Source organism: Squalius cephalus (genome assembly GCF_949319135.1).
Source record: "Squalius cephalus genome assembly, chromosome: 6".
Taxonomy (NCBI): Eukaryota; Metazoa; Chordata; class Actinopteri; order Cypriniformes; family Leuciscidae; genus Squalius; species Squalius cephalus.
The window spans coordinates 6,380,701-6,405,383 of record NC_137127.1 but is presented as its reverse complement, the minus strand read 5'-3'; the positions used below and the strand labels follow the sequence as shown (position 1 = coordinate 6,405,383).

At 42.0% G+C, this 24,683-nt stretch overlaps 1 protein-coding gene across 30 annotated transcripts in view; it reads left to right on the top strand.

Moving 5' to 3' along the window:
- The window catches only part of plekha7a (pleckstrin homology domain containing, family A member 7a), a 95,912-nt gene that overhangs the window by 64,137 nt on the left and 7,092 nt on the right, over nucleotides 1-24,683 (top strand). For 11 of the 30 annotated variants that reach the window (XM_079875029.1, XM_079875018.1, XM_079875043.1 and 8 more), the window contains 13 exons: nucleotides 1,416-1,886; nucleotides 2,876-3,407; nucleotides 5,212-5,295; nucleotides 5,602-5,709; nucleotides 8,701-8,754; nucleotides 9,012-9,095; nucleotides 11,096-11,164; nucleotides 15,650-15,730; nucleotides 15,823-15,972; nucleotides 16,867-16,968; nucleotides 17,882-17,990; nucleotides 18,082-18,245; nucleotides 18,335-18,520. In XM_079875029.1, coding sequence (XP_079731155.1) covers nucleotides 1,416-1,886; nucleotides 2,876-3,407; nucleotides 5,212-5,295; nucleotides 5,602-5,709; nucleotides 8,701-8,754; nucleotides 9,012-9,095; nucleotides 11,096-11,164; nucleotides 15,650-15,730; nucleotides 15,823-15,972; nucleotides 16,867-16,968; nucleotides 17,882-17,990; nucleotides 18,082-18,245; nucleotides 18,335-18,520 — 2,194 coding nt within the window. The remainder of the gene's footprint in view (nucleotides 1-1,415; nucleotides 1,887-2,875; nucleotides 3,408-5,211; nucleotides 5,296-5,601; nucleotides 5,710-8,700; nucleotides 8,755-9,011; nucleotides 9,096-11,095; nucleotides 11,165-15,649; nucleotides 15,731-15,822; nucleotides 15,973-16,866; nucleotides 16,969-17,881; nucleotides 17,991-18,081; nucleotides 18,246-18,334; nucleotides 18,521-24,683) is intronic. The other 19 variants (XM_079875047.1, XM_079875046.1, XM_079875026.1 and 16 more) reach the window with 3 other exon arrangements.

The window sequence follows — 24,683 nt, the reverse complement described above, 5'->3', positions numbered from 1 at the left end:
GCTAGGGTGTTCTGGGTGGTTGCCAGGGTGTTGCTGTGTAGTTGCTAAGGAGTTCCTGAGTGTTTTTTAGGGTGATGTGGGTGGTTGTCAAAGCATTGTTTTTTGTATAGCATTGTGGGGGTGTTTCTATGTGGCTGCAAAGAGTTTTTTTAGCGGGTTGAAATGCAGTTGCTAGGGTGTTGCTATGCAGCTAAGTGTTCTGAATGTTTTTGTTGGTTGCTTAGGGTGTTGTGGGTGGTTTCCAGGGCGTTACTATGCTGTTGCTAAGTTGTTCTGAGTTTTTTTTAGCGGGTTGAAATGCAGTTGCTAGGGTGTTGCTATGCAGCTAAGTGTTCTGAATGTTTTTGTTGGTTGCATAGTGTGTTGTAGGTGGTTTCCAGGGCGTTACTATGCTGTTGCTAAAGTGTTCCGAGTGTTTTTAGCGGGTTGAAATGCAGTTGCTGGGGTGTTGCTATGCAGCTACTAAAGTGTTCTGAATGTTTTCGTTGGTTGCATAGGGTGTTGTGGGTGGTTTCCAGGGCGTTACTATGCTGTTGCTTAAGTGTTCTGAGTGTTTTTAGCGGGTTGAAATGCAGTTGCTGGGGTGTTGCTATGCAGCTACTAAAGTGTTCTGAATGTTTTCGTTGGTTGCATAGGGTGTTGTGGGTGGTTTCCAGGGCGTTACTATGCTGTTGCTAAGTTGTTCTGAGTTTTTTTTAGCGGGTTGAAATGCAGTTGCTAGGGTGTTGCTATGCAGCTAAGTGTTCTGAATGTTTTTGTTGGTTGCATAGTGTGTTGTAGGTGGTTTCCAGGGCGTTACTATGCTGTTGCTAAAGTGTTCCGAGTGTTTTTAGCGGGTTGAAATGCAGTTGCTGGGGTGTTGCTATGCAGCTACTAAAGTGTTCTGAATGTTTTCGTTGGTTGCATAGGGTGTTGTGGGTGGTTTCCAGGGCGTTACTATGCTGTTGCTTAAGTGTTCTGAGTGTTTTTAGCGGGTTGAAATGCAGTTGCTGGGGTGTTGCTATGCAGCTACTACAGTGTTCTGAATGTTTTCGTTGGTTGCATAGGGTGTTGTGGGTGGTTTCCAGGGCGTTACTATGCTGTTGCTAAAGTGTTCTGAGTGTTTTTAGCGGGTTGAAATGCAGTTGCTGGGGTGTTGTGTGTGGTTGCCAGGGCTTTATTAAGCGTGTGGATCCTGGAGCTTAAAGAGTCTAGAGTTGTGAATCTAAAGTAAGACTGGTCAGTTTACAGTGATGGATATATTTAGCTTCATGAGCAGATTCCCTCATGTGTGAGTGCTCGTCCAGACTCTATGCTGTGGAATGTTGTTAATTTAACAGACCTGACCATGTGATCCAGCACTATGATAATAACATCATATAAGAGACTCATAAAACTTCACTGACCTTTGCACATGCCTTATTTTTGCCACACAGAGACGAGTCAGATCATCCAGACAAAGTGAACATTTCTGAGAAACTCCAGCAGCGAGCCGTGCCTCAGACCAACCACATCAACAGCTACGTGATTCCAGAACCTGAGGTTATCCAAAGCGACGGTCTGCTGGACGAGAAGCAGGAGGGATTTGTTGGAGAGATGGAGATCCAGGTTACTCCTAGAGAGATCGAGCAGGCAAGGAGTAAATCTCCAGCAAGTAGGATAGTGGAGGTGGAGGTTTTAGCTCCAGGGTCAAAACCAGCTTTCCATGTTCCCTCTCGAGCTCCATCCAGGGCCGTCTCGACCCCGCCGGTTGTGATGAGGAATGGTACGCCTGTAGAACAGAACGGCATGCTTGGGTATCAGAGGGGGCCGACACCTTCAACTCAAACTCCAATGCAGGTACAGAGGAAGAGTGCACTGGAGCAGGTGGAGAACTGGGTCAAAGTACAGAAGGAAGAACGCCAGGGGTGAGTCTGCAATATATATATATATATATGCAAATTCAGTCACAGAAACACATATACAACATATATACAGAATAGTTGCTAGATCCTGTGAAGAGTCATGGGTTGCATCTCCCCCTAGTGGTTTTGATCATAATAAATCATCACAGAAAACAGCACCCATTTTACTTTCATTTTACTTTTATAATGTGTCATATTTCAGAGTGAAATAGTATATTTTACAAGAGAAGTCCCACCCTCTTTTGTTTTTTAGGAACTAGAATTTATAGTTTGAAAAATTATTACAAAGACTTTTTTCCTCTTTAGAATAACATGCAATAATCAATTCTGTTCAACAAGACTTGGGTTGTTTATTGAAATAAAAATACACTACAATTAAAAAAAAATGTTTTTAAAGAAATTATTACTTTTATTCAGCCGGGGTGCATTGCATTGATCAAAAGTGACAGTAAAGACATTTATAATGTTACAATGTTTATTTGAATTTTTTTTATTTCAAATAAATTCTGTTCCTTGTAACATTCTATTCAAGACTCCTTAAAAATACAATCTCCACAAAAATATTAACCAGCACCACTATTTTCAACATTGATAACAATAATAATAAAAAACAATGTTTCTTGAGCATCAAATCAGATATTATTATGAATATTACAATGATTCCTGAAGGATCATGTGACACTGAAGACTGGAGTAATGATGCTGAAAATTCAGCTTTGCATCACAGGAATAAATTACATATTAAAATATATTAAAATATCAGTTATTTTAAATGATAATAATAATTCAAAATATTACTGTTTCTACTGTATTTTTGATCAATTAAATGCAAATAAAGACTTCATAAACATTATAAAAAAATCTTACCAAGCCCAAATTTGGAATGGTAGTGTATAAAATATATATAACATAAATAGTTTTAATTTTGACTTTGACTTGTCAAAACAATACATGTGTAACATTACATGTTAAAAATAATATTGTTCTCACAGGTTTGTTTCTACCGATGGCACGATCCCACGTCGGACTCCTCCGATTCATCCGAAGTACGGCACACTAGACAAGTACCAGTCTTTACCAAAGTCCACACGGCAGAGCCCACAGACTACTCACCGGCAGTTACCCAGTGAATACAAATATTCCCACGACCGGCTGAATCACTTCCAGCTGACCCACGGCCACAGCCAGCGCCCCGCAACAAATGACAACACGGTGTGGCAGCTGTACGAATGGCAGCAGCGGCAGCACTATCGGCACGGCAGCCCCACCGCCCCTGTGTACACTCCTGCTCCAGACTACTCCACCGCCGTCTCCTCCACCAGAGTCAACTCAGACGTGTCCCGCTCCGTCTCGGTGCCCCCGACCCTGGCAGACATCCCTCCACCCGGACCGCCCGGACCCCGACTGCTGTCTCCACGCAGACCCCACACTCCTGCAGAACGGGTCACAGTCAAACCTCTGGAGGACCGGCCCACCGTGGAGGTGCCACCATCGAACTCTCCTCACCGGTTACGCTCCTATAAGGTCAGTGGTTGACGAGCACAACACATCACATGAGGTTACACAGCATACGCTGCAATACAAAAGTTTGGGGTGGAGAAGATTTTTTCTTTTATGCATTTATTTGAAAAAGCTGTAATATTGTGAAATACTATTACAATTTAAATAACCTTAATTCCTGTCATGGTAAAGCTGAATTTTCAGCATCATTACTCCAGTCTTTAGTGTCACATGATCCTTTACAATTAGAAATCCTTTAGAAATGATTTCCTGCTCAAGAAACATTCATGATTATCAATGTTGAAAACAGTTGTGCTACTTAATTTTTTTGTGGAAACAATATATATTTTCAATAAAAGTAACAATGTAAAATATAGTCCAACTAACTATTAACTATGACTTTTGCCTCAATAAATTCATAGTTAGTAAGGTAGTTGTTAATATTAGGTATTGAGTAGGATTAAGGAATGTAGAATATGATCATGCAGAATTGGGCATTAATATGTGCTTTATAAGTACTATTACAGCCAATATCATTGTAATATGCATGCAGATAAGAAACTGAAATTTGGACCTTGAACTAAAGTGTTACAGCAAATGTTTTTACTGTCGCTTTTGTTTAATTGAAAGCATCCTTGCTGAATAAATATATTAATTTCCTTAAACTCTTACTGACCCCAAACCTTTGAATGGTACTGTATACAGTCACTAATATCCATTATATAAAACTGACCTTTGTCAAAAACTCTGCTTTAATAGAGAAGATCTGGAGTCTGAAAGACGCATGCACTTAGAGCCATCATGATGAATGCTAACACTGCTCAGAAAGTCCTGATCTAATAACACCAGCCTTCAGTGTTTTCAAACATCCAGCATTAGTCCATCTGTCCAACAGAGTCGTCATTCAGCATGAATTATCAGTGGTGTGTTTGTAATGGAAAGAGTGCCAGAGTGGGATGATTTATAGATTCTTCATTTGCTTCATTTAATGTTTCTGTCTGTCCTTTAAAAACCTAGTAACCATCTCAAATAAGTTTTCACTCAGCAAGCAGAATCCAAATGAGGACTTGAAGCATTACTGAATCCATAATGATTATTAAATCTAAATATGTTGCACTTGAAAGGTTTTGATATTTTGGTGTGTATTACTGTAATGTATTTAGCAGGCACTTTCATCCAAATGTGTAATGTTATTTTGGTGTTTTTGACATAAGAACATACTGGAAAACAAAAGGCGAAAGACCCATTCACACCAAGAACGATGACTATATTAGCGTCCACACTAGCGGATGATATCTTTCTGGTTATTATAAGCGTACTGCAGTTTTGATGCCAATGTTTAGAAAAGCTGGAAAAAAATTGTTCTGAAAGTGATTCCAACAATATAGTTTCTCTGTGCCGTTATTGTTTCATTTGTGGTGTGTACTCTGATTTTTAGAACTATAATCTTTATCGTTATCGATATTTATCGTACTTAGTGAATGGGCCTTAAGCTCTTTAAATGCTGAGAAAAGCACTACATCAATGTAACAAATTATTATAAGTCACATGATCACATGATCCTTCAGAAATCATTCTAATATGCTGATTTGATACTCAAATCATTTCAGTTGTGCTGCTTAATATTTTTGTGGAAACCGGAACCATTTTTTCAGTATTCTTTGATGAATAGAAAGTTCAAATGAACAGCAAAAGAAATCTTTTGTAAAATTATAAATGTCTTTACTGTCACTTTTGATCAATGTAATGCATCCTTGCTGAATATGTGTAAATTTTTATTTGTACTGTATTTAAAATCCTTTTCTCTCTTTTTTTTATCAATCTGCAGTCGGCCACAATAGAGAGACGCTCAATGCCTCCGTCTGGTTACATCACACATACAGTCAGTGCTCCCAGCCTGCACGGGAAAACAGTAAGACATTTTTCAAGTTTATTTTCTGAAAAAAAAAAAAAAAATTATATACAGTATGTATATGGATACTGTATATATACTGTATAAACATTATAAATACTTTAAATTTGATTACTGTTTAGTTTTTCTATTTAATGCTGCAGTTAAAAGCAGATTTCAGCAATAAAAAAAAAAAAAACCTTCCTGGATAAGTTTCACTTCATGTTCCTCTGCTGGTGGAGCCAGTCCTCTGGTTTTCGTGGCTGCAACGGGCATTTGTATAAATAATCTCATCACATAACTCTCTCTCTGCCCTAATCACACCAGCCGGAGGAGCTCACCCTTCTCCTCATCCAGTTACGGAGACACCAGGCCATGATGGCAGGTGTGCGCCACGATGCGCTGGCCCACCTCCAGCAGTTGTCTCGGGTGAAGGTCAGGGTTTGGCCTGTCCAGTCATTACTAGCCTGAAGCCTGTAGTCTGCCGTTATTTCCCCCGCCTGTAGCGCTCTATGTAGCTCGTGTGGCTTTATTACATGCTGCTTCTCTGTATTGTAGCATGGCATGTCATGCTAGGGGCTGCATCTGGCTGTCCCACCATCGGCATGAATTGTATTGAGGTATCATGCATACTACACGAGTATGCTCTGCTTTTGCTCCAAAGTCTGAAAATGCAAAGATGCTTGCATGAAGTAGGTGTACGCAGGAGTCTGAGGTCTGATGTTCTGGTTTGACCTGGTTGCAAGATCAGCTTATTTCAACAGTAACGTCATAGTAAACATGCTTTGTTAATGGAATATATGTGCAGAAATGTGTTGCTCTATATCAGTGGTTCCCAAACTTTTTAGAGTGAGGCATTTAACATCCTTCTGCGTACCCCCTCTCTTCCACTTAGACTGCAGTCACACCTTTTCCATCAAGGGACAAGATTTGCACCCTTAAACTGATGTAAGATATATTTACGTACTGTTTAAAGTCGACATGAAATCAAAATTGACCCTATTTACTTTGTTTGTGCGTATTACTAGTCTTGTGATGAATAATTAATCCGTGCAAGTTAATACACAGAAAAAAATTGTTTGCCTTGGTAATCTTTAATCAAAATCTGAAAAGTTACTTCCTCTGGAATGGCGTTCCTTCTCTGATGACGTCAGTTTGACGGCTTGGGTTGAAAACGCTTAACCACTCGCCTCAAACCGTTAGTCTGCGATGAGCAGAGATGGAGAGGAGGAGCGCTAGAGTAAAACCCTGCCCTCTGTTCAATATTCCTTTTCACTGGGAAATACGTCACAACACTGGAGAAAAGTCGTCTGCAACTTCCTGTTCACGGGGACTTTAATCCTGCTCATATGTGCCATGAATTCAATTACAAAGCAACAAATAGGCTAATGTTATGAGATAATGTTTTAAATAAAAAATGTTCAACAGAGAAATATGAAATGATGGTAAAAACAAAGTGATACTTTTAAATGTTAAACTAAAACCACCAGTAGGTGGCAGCAAGTCACTGTCTTAATGCGTGAGTCATTAAGTCATTCATTAGTATCGAAGCAAGTTGCTTGCTGTGTTCGAAATCGCCCCTTATTCCCTACATTACTCCACTAATATAGTCCACTTGAAGGAGTGAATGAAACGAGTGAGTGAATACGGACACTGAGTGCTGCCGCTTTTGTTTGTGCTTGCTGTTTAATAATTAATTGAAACGCAGCAAACTGGCAGCTCCAGTAGTAATGGAAAGATTTATCCTGAACTCTGCTATGGAAACTAAACCGTAATTAAACAATTTAACAATCAATTAAAAAGGAATTTATACCTTTATGTTATTATGCTGGACCATTGCAGTTTGGAAAATGGATGGATGATTGATTCAGCTGCGGCGCTATCTCCTGGCGAGACGCGGGAATTCATTCAGCGCGCCCATCAGTTGTACACTTGTTATTGTGGTGCATTGTGGGATTGAATGAGTGCACTCAATAACGTCCACTATGGTTTCGGACACCACTACAAATGGCTGTGCCCTCAATTAGTGCCCTATTTAATGATAAAGGGGGCGATTTCGAACACGGCCGCTGTAGTCATTGAATCATTGACTCTCTCGATCCGTTTAAAGCCGCAGATTTCCATTCACTAAGGAAACACCGCTGTGTTTGGAGACGCACAACAGTTCTGCAGTGGGCTTCGTTGGAACTATTATTTTGTTTGTGAAATAAAGCAATAAAGTTTAAAATAAGGTATACATTACCTTTTTGTTTGTTGAACTGTTGTATAAAATGAAATTGTGTGAATATTCGGGAAAAATTGCTTCTTTGCTTGAATAACCTTATAAACATTATATCGATCTCTATGCACAGACTGTGTCTATATCTGTTCTTCATGCTAGTAAGTACTAAAGACACACTTTTACAAGGGTTTGCTAAGGTAGCCTATCATATGCACACTGCTTGTGTGGATGCAGTCAGTTTTGACCACAAATGATGTCATGTAAATGGTAAATGGTAAATGGACTGCATTTATATAGCGCTTTCACAGACCCAATGGCCACCAAAGCGCTTTACAATATTGCCTCACATTCACCCATTCACTCACTCATTCACACACCGTATTTGACCTTTTATGGCTTACTTTTACACTAGAGGTGGCGTTTTGCCTGTTTCAATTGCATGCTCGGTTATTTTAAGGTGGGGAAGAGTTAAATGAACAACTAAACTCAGCATTTTGTTCACGTTCCCCCTCGGTCACCTCACATACCCCCAGGGGTTCACGCACCCCAGTTTGGGAACCACTGCACTATATTTAATTACTTTGGTTATTGGCTGAATGCTTTTGCATCATGGTTAAAGGAATATTCTTGTGTTTTCAACCTAACGTCAGTGTACCAAAATCATTTTCTTTATCTGTACTTTTGTCTTGTTTTCTCTAAAACAACAAATTTACCAGAGAAGCAAAATTGCATAATACTGTATATTAAGACTTTTTTTTTCCTAGATTTTTTTTAGGTTTATGCTTAAAACAAAAACTATTTACTTAGCTTAATTAAAGATATTTTCTTTGAAATATACAGCGTATTATCTTAATATCTTACCAAATGTTGCTTCTCAAGTAAATTTACACTACTGTTCAAAAGTATAGTATTTTTTTTTTTTTAATAAATAAATGAATTACGATGTGAGAGTAAATATTACAATCTTACCAACCCCAACATTTTGAATGGTAGTGTATGTAACTGTCATTTGCATGGAAATGCAAACATTATGCAAATGGGTATCAGACAGTAGTGAGTAGTGTGTCTCAAAGCTTGTGTATCAGGTGATTGATAGCCAGCTATTGCTTTAATGCTTGTGCAGTGTTTGATTAAAATGTCTAATGAATAGATAACACAACTGATTCAAAGAGTCTGAATTGAAATGTTTCTCCTACTATTTACAGGTTGATGACACTTACATGCACTTGAAGAAGGACCTGGAATATTTAGATCTGAAGGTGGGACCTCTCCTTTTCATCTCTCTACTCCTGTCTTACCTTCATCTTCTGTAAACCTGTACTAAAACACTAACACAGCACAGAAACCTCACTTAGGTCAGAAATTGTTTATATTTGCCATTTATAATGGTTAACTTTGTGGCATAATCAGGAATTACATAGTCTCAGCATGTTAATGATAATAGTAATGATCCAGTCGAAGGATATTAAAGGCTGGTCCTCCTTTGACTATAACTGTCTATCTCCGTTTGCCACAGATGAAAAGTTTAGAGCCATTGATCCTCATGGTTCACAGTGTGTTACAAACCTGCTCTGCGGGGGGTTTGAGACCACTCTGGAACGTAAGCACTGTCAGCATCCAGAGTGTCTGCATTCCCATTGCTTTACACGGCACACATAGCTTTGTGTTGGCACAAGCCTGGCTCCTGCACGCCTGTCCTCCTGCCTTTCGTGAGTGTTGTGAGAATGATTGGGTTACTGAGACGGCAGGTCTGGATGGGACGGGCAAGCTCAGCGCATGTGCAGGGAATCACATTTAGCCAGCTGATTCTCCAATTCATTCTGTTTCATTCTTTATCAAATTATCTATTATTCTATTTTATGTGTAGCTTTCTAGATATCCCGTATGTTGTAGCCAACCCAGACTCAGTGGGAAAACGTACATGTGCCGACATTTCTGCAAAATTATATTATGTTGCTTCTTGCAAGTTTCACGACAATTTCAAAGTGAAATTTACAATGAGTGGTGCTAAAAGTTTTATCCGAAACTGATGAACATCAATCTGACAATGTTTTATTATGCTAGAGGTCGTATGTATCTCCGCAGTTCAGTAATGTTCTTTGAGACGATAATAAAGTTAATCGCGTTTGAAAATAACGTACCACTTACACTAAACCAAACCCTAGCTGACCGATAGTGTTAACAAAAGCAAATGTGAAATAAAAAAACACATTTGCTAACGAAACCATGTCATTTTAGCTGCTTCTACAAGTTTTTATCGTGACACACTCGTACACAAGTGCATTACTGTAGAGAAAAGCCATACATATGGAGCTGGTTATGTGATAGAAACATCAAAATGTCTTCAATGCATTATGGTAGAAGTGTTTTAAGGTCAAGGAACCGTGTGGAAATAAGTCATTATTAATCAATATTTTGTGTGAAAATTAATAAAAGGAATTGTTGATGTTTACTGCCACTATAATATTCCTTTCAACTGTTTTTTGGAGTTTTGCTAAATGTAGGTAGAGGCACGTTTTTACAATGAGCCTGGGTTGGTCAATTCTCTGAAACGTCCCTTATGGCCTTCAGTTTCAGCATTGAGAAGATTCCTCTTAAATTCTTGATTTTCTTTGAAACTTTTCTTTAGAAGACTTACTAGCTTCACTGCAAGCTACTAATAAAAAGTAGATAACTACATTGAAGGGGACCATTTTCAGGGCAAAATTGTCAGATAATATTATTTAGTTAAAAAGAGCAGGATTTATCTGGCAAAAAAAAAATCTGGAAGAATAAAAGTTTGTCTAACGGCATCAAAATGAATATAAACTAATACAATTAAGCAACAATGTAATTTCTATACACCACCGTTCAAACGTTTGGGGGGTCAGTAAGATTCTTTTATTCAACAAGGATGCATTAAATTGATCAAAAGGGACATTAAAGACAGTTATAATGTTGCGGATGATTTCTATTTTAAATGCTGTTCTTTTGAACTTTCCGTTCATCAAAGAATCCTGAAAAAAAAATCACAGTTTTCACAAAAATATTTTTAATATTAATAATAATAAGACATGTTTCTTGAGCAGCAAATCAGCATAGAATCATTTCTGAAGGATCATGTGACACTGAAGACTAAAACAGTTGTAATATATTTCACAATATTATTGTTTTACTGTATTTTTGATCAAATAAATGCCGCCGTGGTTCTAAAATATCCAAAAATCTTACTGACCCCAAACTACAAAAACAGTGACAACCAGTGGTATTATTAACAAAATATGAGTTACTCCCCAACACTGTCCAGTTCATCGTTGTCCAGAGCTTGGGTTTCTTTTATAAGTTTACCACGCAGCATTTTCTGTGGAGGCTTTATTTTAGACATTGCATTTATGTCCCACAGCTGTGTTCTGTTGGCATGAAGATCGTGAGACACCATCCTGCCATTGTGCTTCCAGAAAGCTTGCATTAGAAATGAAGAATACTGTCTCAAAGCTTCTCACTGTGACTTTCAACAGTGTCCATTGCACAGTGTTGGTCTTGCTTCGCTTGTGTTAAATAGATGTGTTTCTGTTTGTGGAGCACTAACACAAGGAGGCTTTTCTGTGAATTGTGTAATAGGTGAGCGGGACAGAAACTCTGAAAGGACGGCCGGCTAAGCCAGTGAAGGTGGCGGAAAGTGACATAGATGTGAGTATAGAGGACCAGCATTTTACTCATTAACTCTTTTCCCCGCCAGCGTTTTTCTTTGTCAAAGTTGCCACTAGCACCGGCATTTTAGATCATTTTCACAAAAATGTCATGGCCCCAAGAATATTTTGTTGTTTGATTATCTGAACATACAGGTGAAACTCGAAAAAGTTCATTTATTTCAGTAATTCAACTTAAAAGGTGAAACTAATAGACTCATTACATGCAAAGTGAGATATTTCAAGCCTTTATTTGTTATAATTTTGATGATTATGGCTTACAGCTATGAAAACCCCAAAGTCAAAATTAGAATATTGTGAAAAGGTTTTCATAGCTGTAAGCTATAATCATCAAAATTATAACAAATAAAGGCTTGAAATAATAATAATAATAATAATACATTTTATTTCAAGCGCCTTATCAGGACACCCAAGGACACTGTACAAAGCAGATAAAAACATTTAAAAAGTCAAATAAGTTTAAACCGCGGCAAGACAACAATGAGCTGATATGGGTCAGGCGGAATATGACTGTCTGAACAAAAAAGTTTTGAGTTTGGATTTGAAGAGGTGAAATGAGTCCATGGTACGGAGGTCAGGAGGTAGGGAATTCCAGAGATGGGGAGCAGAGCGACTAAACGCCCTGCTCCCCATTGTGACAAGACGGGCAGGGGGAACGGAAAGCTGGCAGGTATGGGAGGATCGGAGTGAACGGGTCGGGATGTTTAAATGGAGGAGATCTGAGATGTATGGAGGAGCCATGTTATGAACTGCTTTGAAAGTGATGAGAATTATTTTAAAGATGATCCTCTGTTTGATGGGAAGCCAGTGAAGTTGTTGCAGGATGGGAGTGATATGATGAGAGATGGGGGTCCGAGTAATCAGGCGTGCAGCAGAGTTCTGGAGGAGCTGCAGCTTCTGGAGCGACTTATTGGGGAGACCAAACAGGAGTGAGTTGCAATAATCTATCCGAGATGTGACGAGACTGTGAACCAGGATGGCGGTGGTTTGGGGAGTGAGAGAGGGACGGAGACGGGAGATGTTGCGCAGGTGGAAGTAGGCAGACCGGGTGATGCTATTAATGTGAGACTGGAAAGATAGTGTGCTATCGAGGATGACACCCAGACTCTTAACCTGAGGGGAGGGAAGGACAATTGAGTTATCAATGGCAATGGAAACTTTATTGGCTTTGGAGAGAGTATGAGGTGTGCCTACCAGGAGGACTTCGGTTTTGGAACTGTTCAGTTTGAGAAAGTTGGATGAGAACCAAGAGTGGATTTCTTGGAGACAGAGGGTGAGGGAGGTTGGTGGGAGTAAGGAGGAAGGTTTAGTAGAGAGGTAGAGCTGGGTGTCGTCCGCGTAGCAATGGAATTTAATGTTATGTTTACGGAGGATGTGACCAAGAGGGAGGATGTAGATGATAAAAAGGAGAGGCCCCAATACAGAGCCTTGGGGCACTCCAGCAGAGACGGGGAAAGTAACGGATTTCTGGGATTTGAATTGTATGAACTGTGTGCGATCAGAAATGTATGAAGTAAACCAGGCTAAGGGAATGTGGGTGATACCAATGGATGATAGTCGACTGAGGAGGGTAGGATGATAAATGGTATCAAAAGCTGCTGTGAGGTCCAGAAGAATGAGAATTGAAAGTAGTCCAGAATCAGAAGCCATGAGAAGGTCATCAGTAATTTTGAGGAGTGCGGTTTCGGTGCTATGAAGTGGACGGAAACCGGATTGGAACTGCTCGTAGATGCTGTTGGATATGAGGTGATTATGGAGTTGAAAAGCGACAGATTTTTCCAAAATTTTGGATATGAAGGGTAAGTTGGATATGGGACGAAGATTGTTGAAATTGGTGGGGTCCAGGCCAGGTTTTTTCAGAATGGGTGTGACCGAGGCAGTTTTGAGTGAAGGGGGAACTGAACCGGATCTTAGGGAGGAGTGGATAATCTCAGTGATGAGAGGGGCAAGTGAAGAGCAGCAGGATTTAACCAGGGTGGAGGGGAGTGGGTCGAGCTGACATGTGGAGGGTTTAGATTTATGAATAATATCTGAAATGGCTTGAACGGAGGGAAGGTCGAAACTGGAAAAAGTAGTTATTGGGGATGGATAAGGGGTGTTGAGGTTGCCTCCAGAAACTGCAGCTCCAGATGAAGTCAGGTGTTTATGGATATCCGTGATTTTAGAGACAAAGAAGGACATAAGTTTATTGCAGAAGTCCTGGGATTGCATATGGTAGGGAAGAGAGTCAGGAGGTTTTGAAATGGAGGTGAGAAGGGAAAAGAGGGTTTTAGAATTGTGATGATTAGAGTGGATTAAATGAGAGTAGTAGGCAGATTTAGCTGAGGAGAGGGAGTCCTTATACAGATTAACATGGTCCTTGTACATATTGTTGTGAATGGTGAGTCCAGTTCTATTGGCAAGGCGTTCCAGCTGACGACCCTGAGATTTCAGAAGGCGTAGGGCGGGAGTGAACCAGGGTGCTGAACGGGTGAAGGAAACTGATCTGGATCTCATAGGAGCATGGGTGTCCAAGAGAGTGTGAAGATTTTTGTTGTAGTAAGAAACTACTTCATCAGGTGAACAACAGGCAGATATACTGGGAAAATTATTGATATCAGATGCAAAGGTGGCAGTGTTAATGTCCTTAATATTCCGGAAGTAGATGGTGCGAGGGATGGTCATTTTAGATAGCGGGAGGGTGATGTTAAAAGTAATGAGCATGTGGTCAGAAAAAGCAACGGAGTGAGTTTTACAGCCAGAGGGGGTGACGCCAGAACAACAGACTAAATCCAGTATGTGCCCTTTACAATGAGTTGAAGAGTCAATATATTGATTCAGACCAAAGCTTTCCAGGCAAGATGAAAAGTCTCTGGAGAGCAGAGAACTGATATTGTCCATATGAATGTTGAAGTCACCCAGGATGATTAAGTTATGGGAGAGGGTTGAAAGATGGGTGAGAAGCTGAGAAAAGTCATTCAGAAAATCCTTGTTATATTTTGGGGGACGGTAAACAGTGACCACAACTGTGGGAGAGGGTCCAGGCAACAATGAAGCAGAATACTCAAAGGATGAAAATAGAGGAGAAGCAGGAATCGGCACTACTTTCCAGGTCTCGCGATGAAACAGTGCAAGACCTCCGCCACGTCCGGAAGCACGGGGCTGGCAATTGTAAACAAACCCCGGCGGGGCAGACTCGTTAAGAGGAATGAAATCGTTAGTCAGTTGCCAGGTCTCTGTCAGACATAAAAAATCAAGATTATAATCCATAAGGACATCTCTGATTAGAGGACCCTTGTTATTGAGAGAGCGGATGTTCAAGAGACCGAAATTGACGGTGGCAAAGCTACTTTTGCAGGCAGAGTTAGTCACTTTGGGCAGGCTAGCCAGGCTACTGTGATTAGCTCCCCGGCTAGCGTTACGAGAGCGGCGGCGTGTGGTAAGCCAAGTTGGGATGAAGGAATAAGAGTTCTTGTAAAAGCGCTTACCGCGCGATCCACGGTGGATGTATCTCCGGTTTGGCTGGAAGAAGATGTCCGAAGGAATGGAGCAACCAGGTAGAGGCTGGAGGACATCGACATGGCGTCGGAGCTTCAAAAGCTCAGCAACAGAGTACTGGAACAGAGCATCGGCTTGCAGGTGGGCAAGAGACACCAGAAGCCAGCCAAGCACGAACCAGAAACTTGACCGGAGAATCCACGTCATCCTGCACGGGAGAGAGGCTTGGGGGCCGGAGATCCTCAGGTATGCATCAGCGGTGAAGATGTTAGAACGTAGTCGGGATCACAGAAGAGCGATACTCCAACAGTTACTGGTCATAAGCAGCAACAAATGTTGTACAGACGATGTAATGATTCAATTTAGTCAGATTGAAACACTGTCTGTCTGAAAATTCGCTGGTATTGTCAAAGTTTATGCCAAAGTTCTACCGGTGAGTAGCGGCGACAGTCATGCTCAGCGTTCACTCCAAAAATATCTCACTTTGCATGTAATGAGTCTATATAATATATTAGTTTCACCTTTCAAGTTGGATTACTGAAATAAATGAACTTTTGCACGATATTCGAATTTTTCGAGTTTCACCTGTACAATTCTAGCTTCATGCCTTCTCATAACACTTGATGTTGGGTAAGTTTCATAAAAAAGGGACATTTTGCGTAAGCAATGTTTCTATTGCTTGCTTCTGCTGCTTCTTCGCTTGTTTTTGGATCTGGAGATTCTGTATTCATCTTTCAGAAGATGCGTAATAGCGCCCACTACATATAACACTGAAAACATGGATTACCAGAAAATTTGGAGACCGGGAAAGCTGCAGGTTGGAGTGATGGGTGTGGCGAAATGTGGTCTAATTGTGGACTTGTAAATTCTGTCAATGGCGGGGAAAGAGTTAATTATCTACTATCCTGTGTTGCTATGCACAAAATAACATTGTTTTTCCTTATTTAGCTCTTTTTCCTGATCCATAAAGCTCTGTTTCCTACTGCAGGTGACACTGAGTCGACTGTGTGAACATGACAAAATACTTCAAGAGCTTGAGTTCAGACTCAGTGGTCTTAAGGATGATAAGGTGAGGCAAATATGAGGCAAAAAGTGCAGCGTTTACTTTGGTCTTGTTATTATAGATATGTCAGTATTAATATATTTGCTCTTTCTCTCTAGGACAAGCTTGAGTCTGTTCTGGATGTGTCTCACCAGCAGATGGAGCAGTACAAGGATCAGCCAGCTCACGCTGAGAAGATCGCTTACCAGCAGCGACTCCTTCAAGAGGACCTGGTGCATATTCGAGCAGACATTTCTAGAGTGTCAACGGTAAGTATAAAATGTGATGCAGATGTGGTCTATCCCAGCCATTCCCAAACTGTGGTCCGTGAGGGTACTGCAGGTGGTCCGTGGAAAGGCTAAATAAAATACAAAATAATATTTTTTACCTTCATTTTACCAGGAAATTCACATAAAAAAATAAAAAGTAAAAAGAATATGTAGGCCTACATTGATATAAAATTTAAATTAAATTGTCAAGTTATTGTGTGATTACTAAAATAGGCTAGTGGCGCTCATAATAATCCCCTAAAATCGCCAAAGGTTTTGAAATGTTGACTATATCCAAGTGTTCTTATTACTGTATAGATTTCATACTCCATTGCTGTGGAAATAAGGAACCTGATTATGCCCTCGGGCGCTTGAGTAAATAAATAAATTAAATATGTGGCAGCCGTTGTGTGCAATAAACTTTCTTTTAACAAGCCTGTTGTACTGATGTGATGACCAGTTATAGTTTTAGTGCTAGTAAGCCTATTTAGAGGTGCGGATTAATTCAGGTAGCCTGTGTGTAGACATATTTTATTATGTGTATTATGAGGTGGTCCGCGAAAATTCTTGATTACAAATAGTGGTCCACACACACAAAAAGTTTGAAAACCCCTGGTCTATCCTACTGCTCATAAAACATTCACTACAAGGCTTAAGAGATATAACCAGCTTAGATGGAAAGGAACTCACGCTGACTAGCTGAAGACGTTACTGTAGCTTTGCCCATTAATAGATCACAAAGGATTGATGATGTATTGACTCACAATTTAAATTTGGATCATTTTTATCAAAATAGTGTAACTTTTTTACATTTAATTCATAATATGATATATATTTGCAGTACTTTTCTGGTATAGAAAAAGCTTTGATTTTGGATGTATTTGTATTGTTCAGGAGATGGAGAGAGCGTGGGACGACTACAGCAGACTGGAGCAGTCAGTTGAACAGCTGAGGGACGTCCTGCAGACCCAGATGAATCTCTGCACGTCACCTCAGGTCTTTTCTGTCTTGATCTCCATTTCTGTATCCTTTTTTATTTTCCTGATTTTGCTATCATGTTGTTCTCTCGTATATTTGATTAGCTGTCTTAGATTTAAAATAAGTCATTTGCTAACATAGATTCAGTGTTATTTTAGTATCATTGATATACTATTATTTCTGTCAGGACCACTATCGTCGAATACGATTGACAGTTAGCATACAGTTAGGATTGGCGGTATCGTATGGTTCTGTTCTGGGCAAGAACTCCCTGCGCTTCATGCAGTCTAGCATGGATAAGAGCAGCAATAACCCCCCTTACGTTAACAGAACAGAACCAGCATGAATGTATTGCAGATATCATTAATTCAAGATTTTAAAATACAACATAATTCGAGAATTTATTCTGATTCAAGGGGAATCAGAAGGCCATACTGACTGATGAGAGGTGGAGCTGGGGAGGGAGGAGGGTAATTCGCTCCTGAGAAACGTGATAGCTGCTGATAATACTGAAGGAGCTTATGTATACAGTGATAGGCGTCGTATTCCTATAGGTAGACGTGGATCAGATGAGAGTCAGCTGACGCGAGCTTGACTAACGTGACCTGCCAGAACTGCTTGATAGTTTATTAATATTTTGAATTCGATTTAGTTTTTATATTTTCTGTTTTCATTTTAATTAGTTAAAGTTTAAGTCATTTTTATTAGTTTCTGTTTTTAAATTTGTCTATAGTATTAATTTTTAGTTTGTTTAGTTTTAGTAATTCTAGTACTTTTACTTAAACTAAATGAAAAGTTGAACAAAAAATGTTTATTGTCAATATTTATTAAACGTTTTAATGGTTTTAGTTAACAGTGATAACCCTGGCTAGAATGGAAATAAGATATGAAGAAGAAATAAGACTGAATGTGTGTGTGTTTGTGTTCTCAGGAGAAAAATCAGTTGAGGAGGGAGCTCTGGAGGATAGAGGACGTGATGACTGGACTCAGCTCCACCAAAGAAACCTTCAAAATCACCGTAGACTCAGTGAAGAACCCAGGTAAGAATGGACCAGTTAGACAAGGTGAATAAACATACTACAGAACTTCTTTTTAACTCGTGCTTGTGCGCTCATGTGTGTTTGTGTCCAGAGAGAAAACTTGTGCCTTCAGTGATAGAGTCAACAGTGCCTTCTCGGTGCATGACCCCATCTGCATTTGAGGTGCGGTCACCCCTGCGCAGTCTTACCTCCAGTCCGTTATCACTACCCCTGGACAATGAAGATCTTCAGCATCCTCACCCTGTGCCAAAATGGGTTTGTGAGACTGCACTGTTCCTGAAACTACTGTACTGTAAGTTACTTCAGACAAGGCTCTTGCTAAAGTGCGTAATGTTGGTTTTCAGGAAGAGGATGACGCTCCACCCAGACCACCTCTGCCTCTCCACTATGATGAGGACACACCGCCTGTTGTCCCGCCCCTACCTAAAGAAACATCGGTCATCAGACACACTTCTGTTCGTGGCCTCAAGAGACAGTCTGATGAGAGGAAACGGGACCGAGAGAGCAGCTACATTAACGGAGATTGCAGGGTAAATTGAACTCACTCGTTCATCAGTGTTATTGTTGTTTACTAAAACTATTAAAAGTCATTTTCTGTCATTTAAATAAAGCTGAAAACTCAACCTTGAAAAACATAGAGGAAAATTTGAAATGTTGCCTTAGCAACAACACAAATACAACATAAACAATACAGGGCTCTCAAGTGTCACGCATTGAGTGTGACAGTCACTCATTTCGGTCTTTTGTCACGCACTCCCGCCACACATTGTATTTCTCACGCGGAAAAACTATTTATGCCGCAGCGCCCAAAATTTCTCTGGCCGTGCCGATCTCACTATGGAACCGGCAGCCAGGAATCAAGCGCGTCTCCCCTAGCCGAGCCTGCCACTTATCAGCCAATCAAAAAAAAGAAAGGGGCTACACAATAGCCAATCAGAAAATAGCACTATTGTATCTGGGTAAGATTTAACGCAACAACCAATGAAAAAAAGCACATCCTGGAATTGTTAACGTGATTCTGCTACAGCGTCTTCGTTCAAAGTTTCGTTCAGGAAACCACTGGAGCTCCGAGCATCACTTTGAGCACAGAGTAAGTCATGATGATCTCCTGTTTTAATGTTACAACAAATTCACAACTTGTTTGACACAAACAGTGACAACTTGACTGCTGTTAGAGAATGTTTCCCAGATAATTAGCATCAGTTTTTCGTGAGTGTCTGTAACTTAGCCAACAGTTTTACAGCCTGTTCACTGACAACACCTGCTCAGAACAAGTAGTCTAGGCCTTGTCATATTTTCGTTATCACATGATGACTGATATATCGTCACATTATAAACATCTCTCTCTCTCCAAATAGGCTCAATCATTTTATTAGCACTAAATAAATTAAAGTGTATTGCATAGTTGATGTTATAGATCACTTTTAAAATCATGTCATATTTTATAATTATATCCTGGCCATGGATGCATTAATCATTGCATCTGTCTTTCAAAGATGTCAGGTAAAAAGCAATTAAGCATCCTCTCATTCGCCCTGAGAGGAAAGTCCCCTAAAAAGGCCAGGTTAGAGGATGCTGTCCCAGAGAAGGTGGCGAAAAGGGTAGATCCATTAGAGGAGGAGACAGTGCAGGTGGAAGGCAACAAGTCCAAAAAGGCAACAAACACTTTCAATAAACAACACCAGTCATAATCTCTCTCTCTCTCTCTCTCTCTCTCTCTCTCTCTCTCTCTCTTTCTCGTGCGCATGCGTGAGCGTCTGTTGAGTGAGCGTCTGTTGAGTGAGCGAGCGTGGAGAGCGTGTGGTGAGTTTGAATGAGTTCTGTTTCATTCCTACTGACCGCCAGAGGCAGTGCAAAGCACTAGTGGATAATCGCTGCGCCAGCTAGATAGATCGAGAAGAATATAACAACAAAGTCACGTCATGACGCAGACCGAGACGCGAGGATATAACCCACAGCGACTCGGTGCCCAGCCTCTTTCGCTTTCTCGCTTTTGATAGGTCGTTTGTTTTCACGCTGTCCCGTGCAGCTTACCTGAGTTGCGAGGATTCGCCCTCCCAAGCTGTGACAGCGCGTTCTACACTATCATCAGGACGGATATCTTGGATTATTTTTCTTAATTAGGTGAGTGCATACGATTATTTGTGGTTGCGTCGGCGAAACTCTGTGCTTCACGGTACTATCCGGTGGCTGGTTTCGACCGCGCTTAGGTTGCGTTCACCGCAAACCTAACATTATATGTGTTTGATATAAATATATATTTATATTATCATCGCATAAATTACTCGCCGTAGTGCTAGTCATTGAATGCCTCGCGGTTCTATCCGAAGGCAGATTTGACTTTTACGTTTCTTGTGAGAGCGTTTCATGTTATAGAATTTTCGGTTCTATCCGAAGATTTTTTCGAACTGCTCAGTGGGTGCTATTACAGTTTTAAGTGCCTACGGTGCTAACCGAGGACGTGTTATTGACGGAGTCATGGATCATAGCTCTCTCATCTCCGTTTCAAGTTGCAAATTGTGTCCGAATACGCTTCTTCCCGACGACGGACACGATCGATGCCCATCATGTTTAGGCGCTCAACATCTGAAGGAGGCCCTGACTGATCCGTGTTTGCATTGTAGTATGCTACCGATGTCAGAGAGACAGCTTCGCCTTGCTGAGTTAGACATTAACTCGCCTGTTACCCTCGCACAACAGCCGCGACGCGCTCAAAAGCGTCGCGCATCAGCAGCTGCTGGCGCTCCGCCTAGCAAGAAGAAATCTGTACCACACAAAGACAGTTCAGAACACTTGTTATCGAAGACTGTAGCTTCTCTCTCTTCAGAAATGATTGAGATGAAACGTCTTCTTCAGTCTCTACAACCCCCAGTGTCGGCCCCACATACTGAGAACACACCAGTGGATGAGAGTGATTTCCAACCCCCACATGATATAGATTTTGACGCTCTCTCCATGAGCGCGTCTAATTCTCATTTTCTCGATGAAGAATCGGTGGAACCTGCCATACAACCCACCCTCCCAAACGATGTTTTTTCTAACCTATATGCTACAGGTGGTTCAAGCGGTGGGTCTGTACATTCATCAGGTGCAGGCCCATCTGCTCCAGACGATGTGTTATCGGTTCTGCAGATGGCGGTGGCTCGTTTGGGTCTTGACAAATCACCTGTCCAACCCATTCAAACCAATGTGTTCTTCAGACAAGCTGCTGATAGTAATGTGTTCGCAATGCCACCGTGTAAGGATTTTGTGACAGAATTCTCCAGTGCACTTACCAGTCCCAATGTGCCTAGGAGGAGGTCAAAGACAGCCCGCACTCTTGCAGCAATGGCTGAGGCTGACTCCATTGGGGTAGGACGGGCGCCTGAAATTGAACAGCCGGTTGCAGCTTTGGTGGTATCACCAGATGAGGCTCTAAGAGGCAATGTACGCTGCCCGAGTGCGCAATGTGGACGTACTGACACTTTCTTGAAGAAAGCATATGAGTCGGTAGCCTATATAACTCGAGCTGAGAATACTATCTGCCAGCTGCTTCTTGCCTGCAATAACACATTAGAGTCAGCGAGCGTTGACGCTTCTGCATCTCAGTTCTTACAGACTGCTCTGTTGACTATGGGTCATGTGACTCGGGAACTTGGGACACTTTCAGCGACCCTTCTAACAGCTCGGCGTCAGGTATGGCTTGCTCAGGCAAGGTTACCTGAAGATTGTAAGAAGACACTGAGAGAACTGCCAATTGTACCAGGACATCTTTTTGGCCCCAATGTTTCTGAGGTATTGGAAAAGAGAATGAAGTTGTCAGAAGCCACACGACAACTGACTCAGGTTCCACGAACACCACCTTTTAGAATGCCTCTGACTCCGGCTCACCCACGCTATCCGAGCTCGGAGCATCGAGTGCGACAGCAGAACGTTTCTCAGCTTCAGGCTCCACAGCGGCAGAGAGGGGCTGAGGAGGCCCAGGGACGCCGCCCTTTTTACCGTCACCAGCAGGGGAGACCACGTCAGCGCCCCCCCACAGGTCCTAAAGGCAGAGGCCAAAAACCCTGAAGTTATGGGGCCGGCGGTCGGTCGTTTCACTGTGCAGCATCTACATTACTGGGAAAATTCAGTGTCCGACCCCTGGGTTCTGGCGACTTTGAGCAGGGGATACACTCTGCAATTCCGACGCCGGCCTCCCAAGTTTTCAGGAATCTTTCCGACAGTTGTCAAAGACGTAACCAGTTCAATGGCCCTTTCCTTAGAAATTCATTCACTGTTACTGAAAGGAGCCATAGAAAAAGTTCTTCCCATCAATCAGAGGGACGGGTTTTACTCCACGTACTTCCTTGTTCCAAAGAAAGATGGCAGTTTTCGTCCAGTTCTGGACCTGAGGCGCCTAAACGTGTTCTTAAAGTCTCTTCCTTTCCGAATGTTACGCACAGTCGACGTTCTTCGATCTGTGACGAAAGGAGACTGGTTCGTGAGTGTGGACTTGAAGGACGCTTACTTCCATGTTCCCGTTGCTCCCCACCACAGGAAGTTTCTAAGATTCAGCTTTCAGAATCAAGCCTATCAGTTCAGAGTTCTACCATTCGGTCTATCTCTGGCTCCTCGTGTTTTCACAAGATGCATGAGTGCGGCCCTGACTCCACTTTGGTCCAAGGGCATGAGGATTCTGCCCTACTTAGACGATTGGCTGCTCTGTGCCCCAACAAGACGACATGCGTTACACAACACCAGGATTGTGTTGGAGCATATCCAGAAGTTGGGCCTTACTGTAAACGACACAAAGAGTCATCTGGTCCCAGAACAGACCATAACCTTCATAGGAATAACACTCAATTCAATCACAATGTCTGCCACATTGTCTCACGCACGAACAGACAATATTTGTCAGCTACTGACTCGTTTCGGTCAGGGGACAAAACTTCCTTATGGGGTCCTTCTGCAACTTATGGGGATGTTAGCTGCCGCAACATCCGTGATCCCCTTGGGCTTGCTTCACCTCAGGCCTCTTCAGAGGTGGAGCAACAGCTTAGGGCTAGATTCAGCGAGACATCGCCATTGCATGATTGTCGTTTCGCCTGCCTGTGTCCGTGCATTGAAACCCTGGAAAAAGGTAACATTTCTGAAAGCCGGTGTGCCTCTAGGGGTGGTGTCCTCCCGTCGGGAAGTGATCACGACCGATGCTTCACTAACAGGATGGGGGGCAACGTGGAACCAGAGGGGAATTGGTGGTCACTGGTCACCCAGGGAGGCCTTAGAACACATCAACGTCCTGGAGTTGAAGGCAGTGTACTTAGCTCTACAACACTTCTTACCAAACCTGATGGGTCGTCATGTGCTTGTCCGGTCCGACAACACGTCGACGGTCTTTCATTTGAATCATCAGGGCGGCACCAGGTCTCTTGCATCTTTACTGCTAACTCGCAAGATCCTCACATGGTCTCAGGGCCGGCTGGCCTCAATAAGGGCAGTTCATCTCCCGGGATTGGACAATCAAGTGGCGGATGCTCTGTCCAGGGATCTGCTGCTCCCGGGGGAATGGAGACTTCACCCGGATGTAGTACAGATGATTTGGCAACGGTTTGGCAAGGCAGAGGTCGACCTGTTTGCATCGGAAATGACCACTCATTGCCGCTGGTGGTTCGCGAGAGCCGAAACGTCCAGCCCATTGGGACAGGATGCATTAGCCCACGAGTGGCCGAGTTGCCTGTTGTATGCGTTCCCTCCATTTCCACTTCTGTGGGAAACATTACATCGTGTATTCCTATACAAGCACAGGGTGCTTTTAGTGGCACCTCGATGGCCATCCAGGCCATGGTTTCCTCTCCTTCTGAGTCTGTTACAAGGCGAACCATGGCAGCTTCCCACCAGACGGGACCTTCTTTCTCAGATGCACGGCCGTGTTTGGCACCCAGATCCAACTCGTCTTCAGCTCTGGGTTTGGCCCTTGGGTCCAGATCACAGTTAATGGATTGTGAACCGGCAGTAGTGAACACTATCGGCAACGCTAGGGCTCCTTCGACACGACAGCTTTATGCTGCTCGTTGGAGGATATTTTCTTCTTGGTGCGGAGATCAAGGAATTGACCCAGTTCACTGTACTGTGCCGACAGTTTTGAGTTTCTTGCAGCATCTATTTGATGACAACAGGGCGGCCTCCACTTTAAAAGTTTATGTTGCTGCCATATCTGCTTATCATGACCCGGTTGCTGGTGCTTCCCTTGGGTCTCATAACCTTGTTTGTAGTTTTCTGAAGGGAGCGAGGCGTTTAAAGCCCGTTCGTTCTACTCCTTTTCCTGTGTGGGACTTACCGCTTGTTCTAGAGTCCCTTTGTACACCACCATTTGAGCCATTAGATGTTGCAGATATTAAGTGGTTGTCCTTAAAAGTGTCTTTTTTGTTGGCCGTTGCTTCCACTAGACGTGTTGGTGAACTTCATGCCTTGTCAGTGAGTGAGTTGTGTTTACGCTGGTTACCAGAGGATTCTGGGGTCATTCTTCGGCCTAATCCAGCCTTTCTCCCTAAGGTTTTGTTACCACAATTTGTGAATCAGTCTATTCATCTGGCTGCTTTTCAGCCGCCTTTCAATCACTCAGATACAGATGGGGGGAGGTCTCATCTTCTGTGTCCTGTACGAGCTTTAAAGTGCTATGTTAAGTCTACCGCTTCTTTCAGACAGACAGATCAGTTATTTGTTTATTATGGT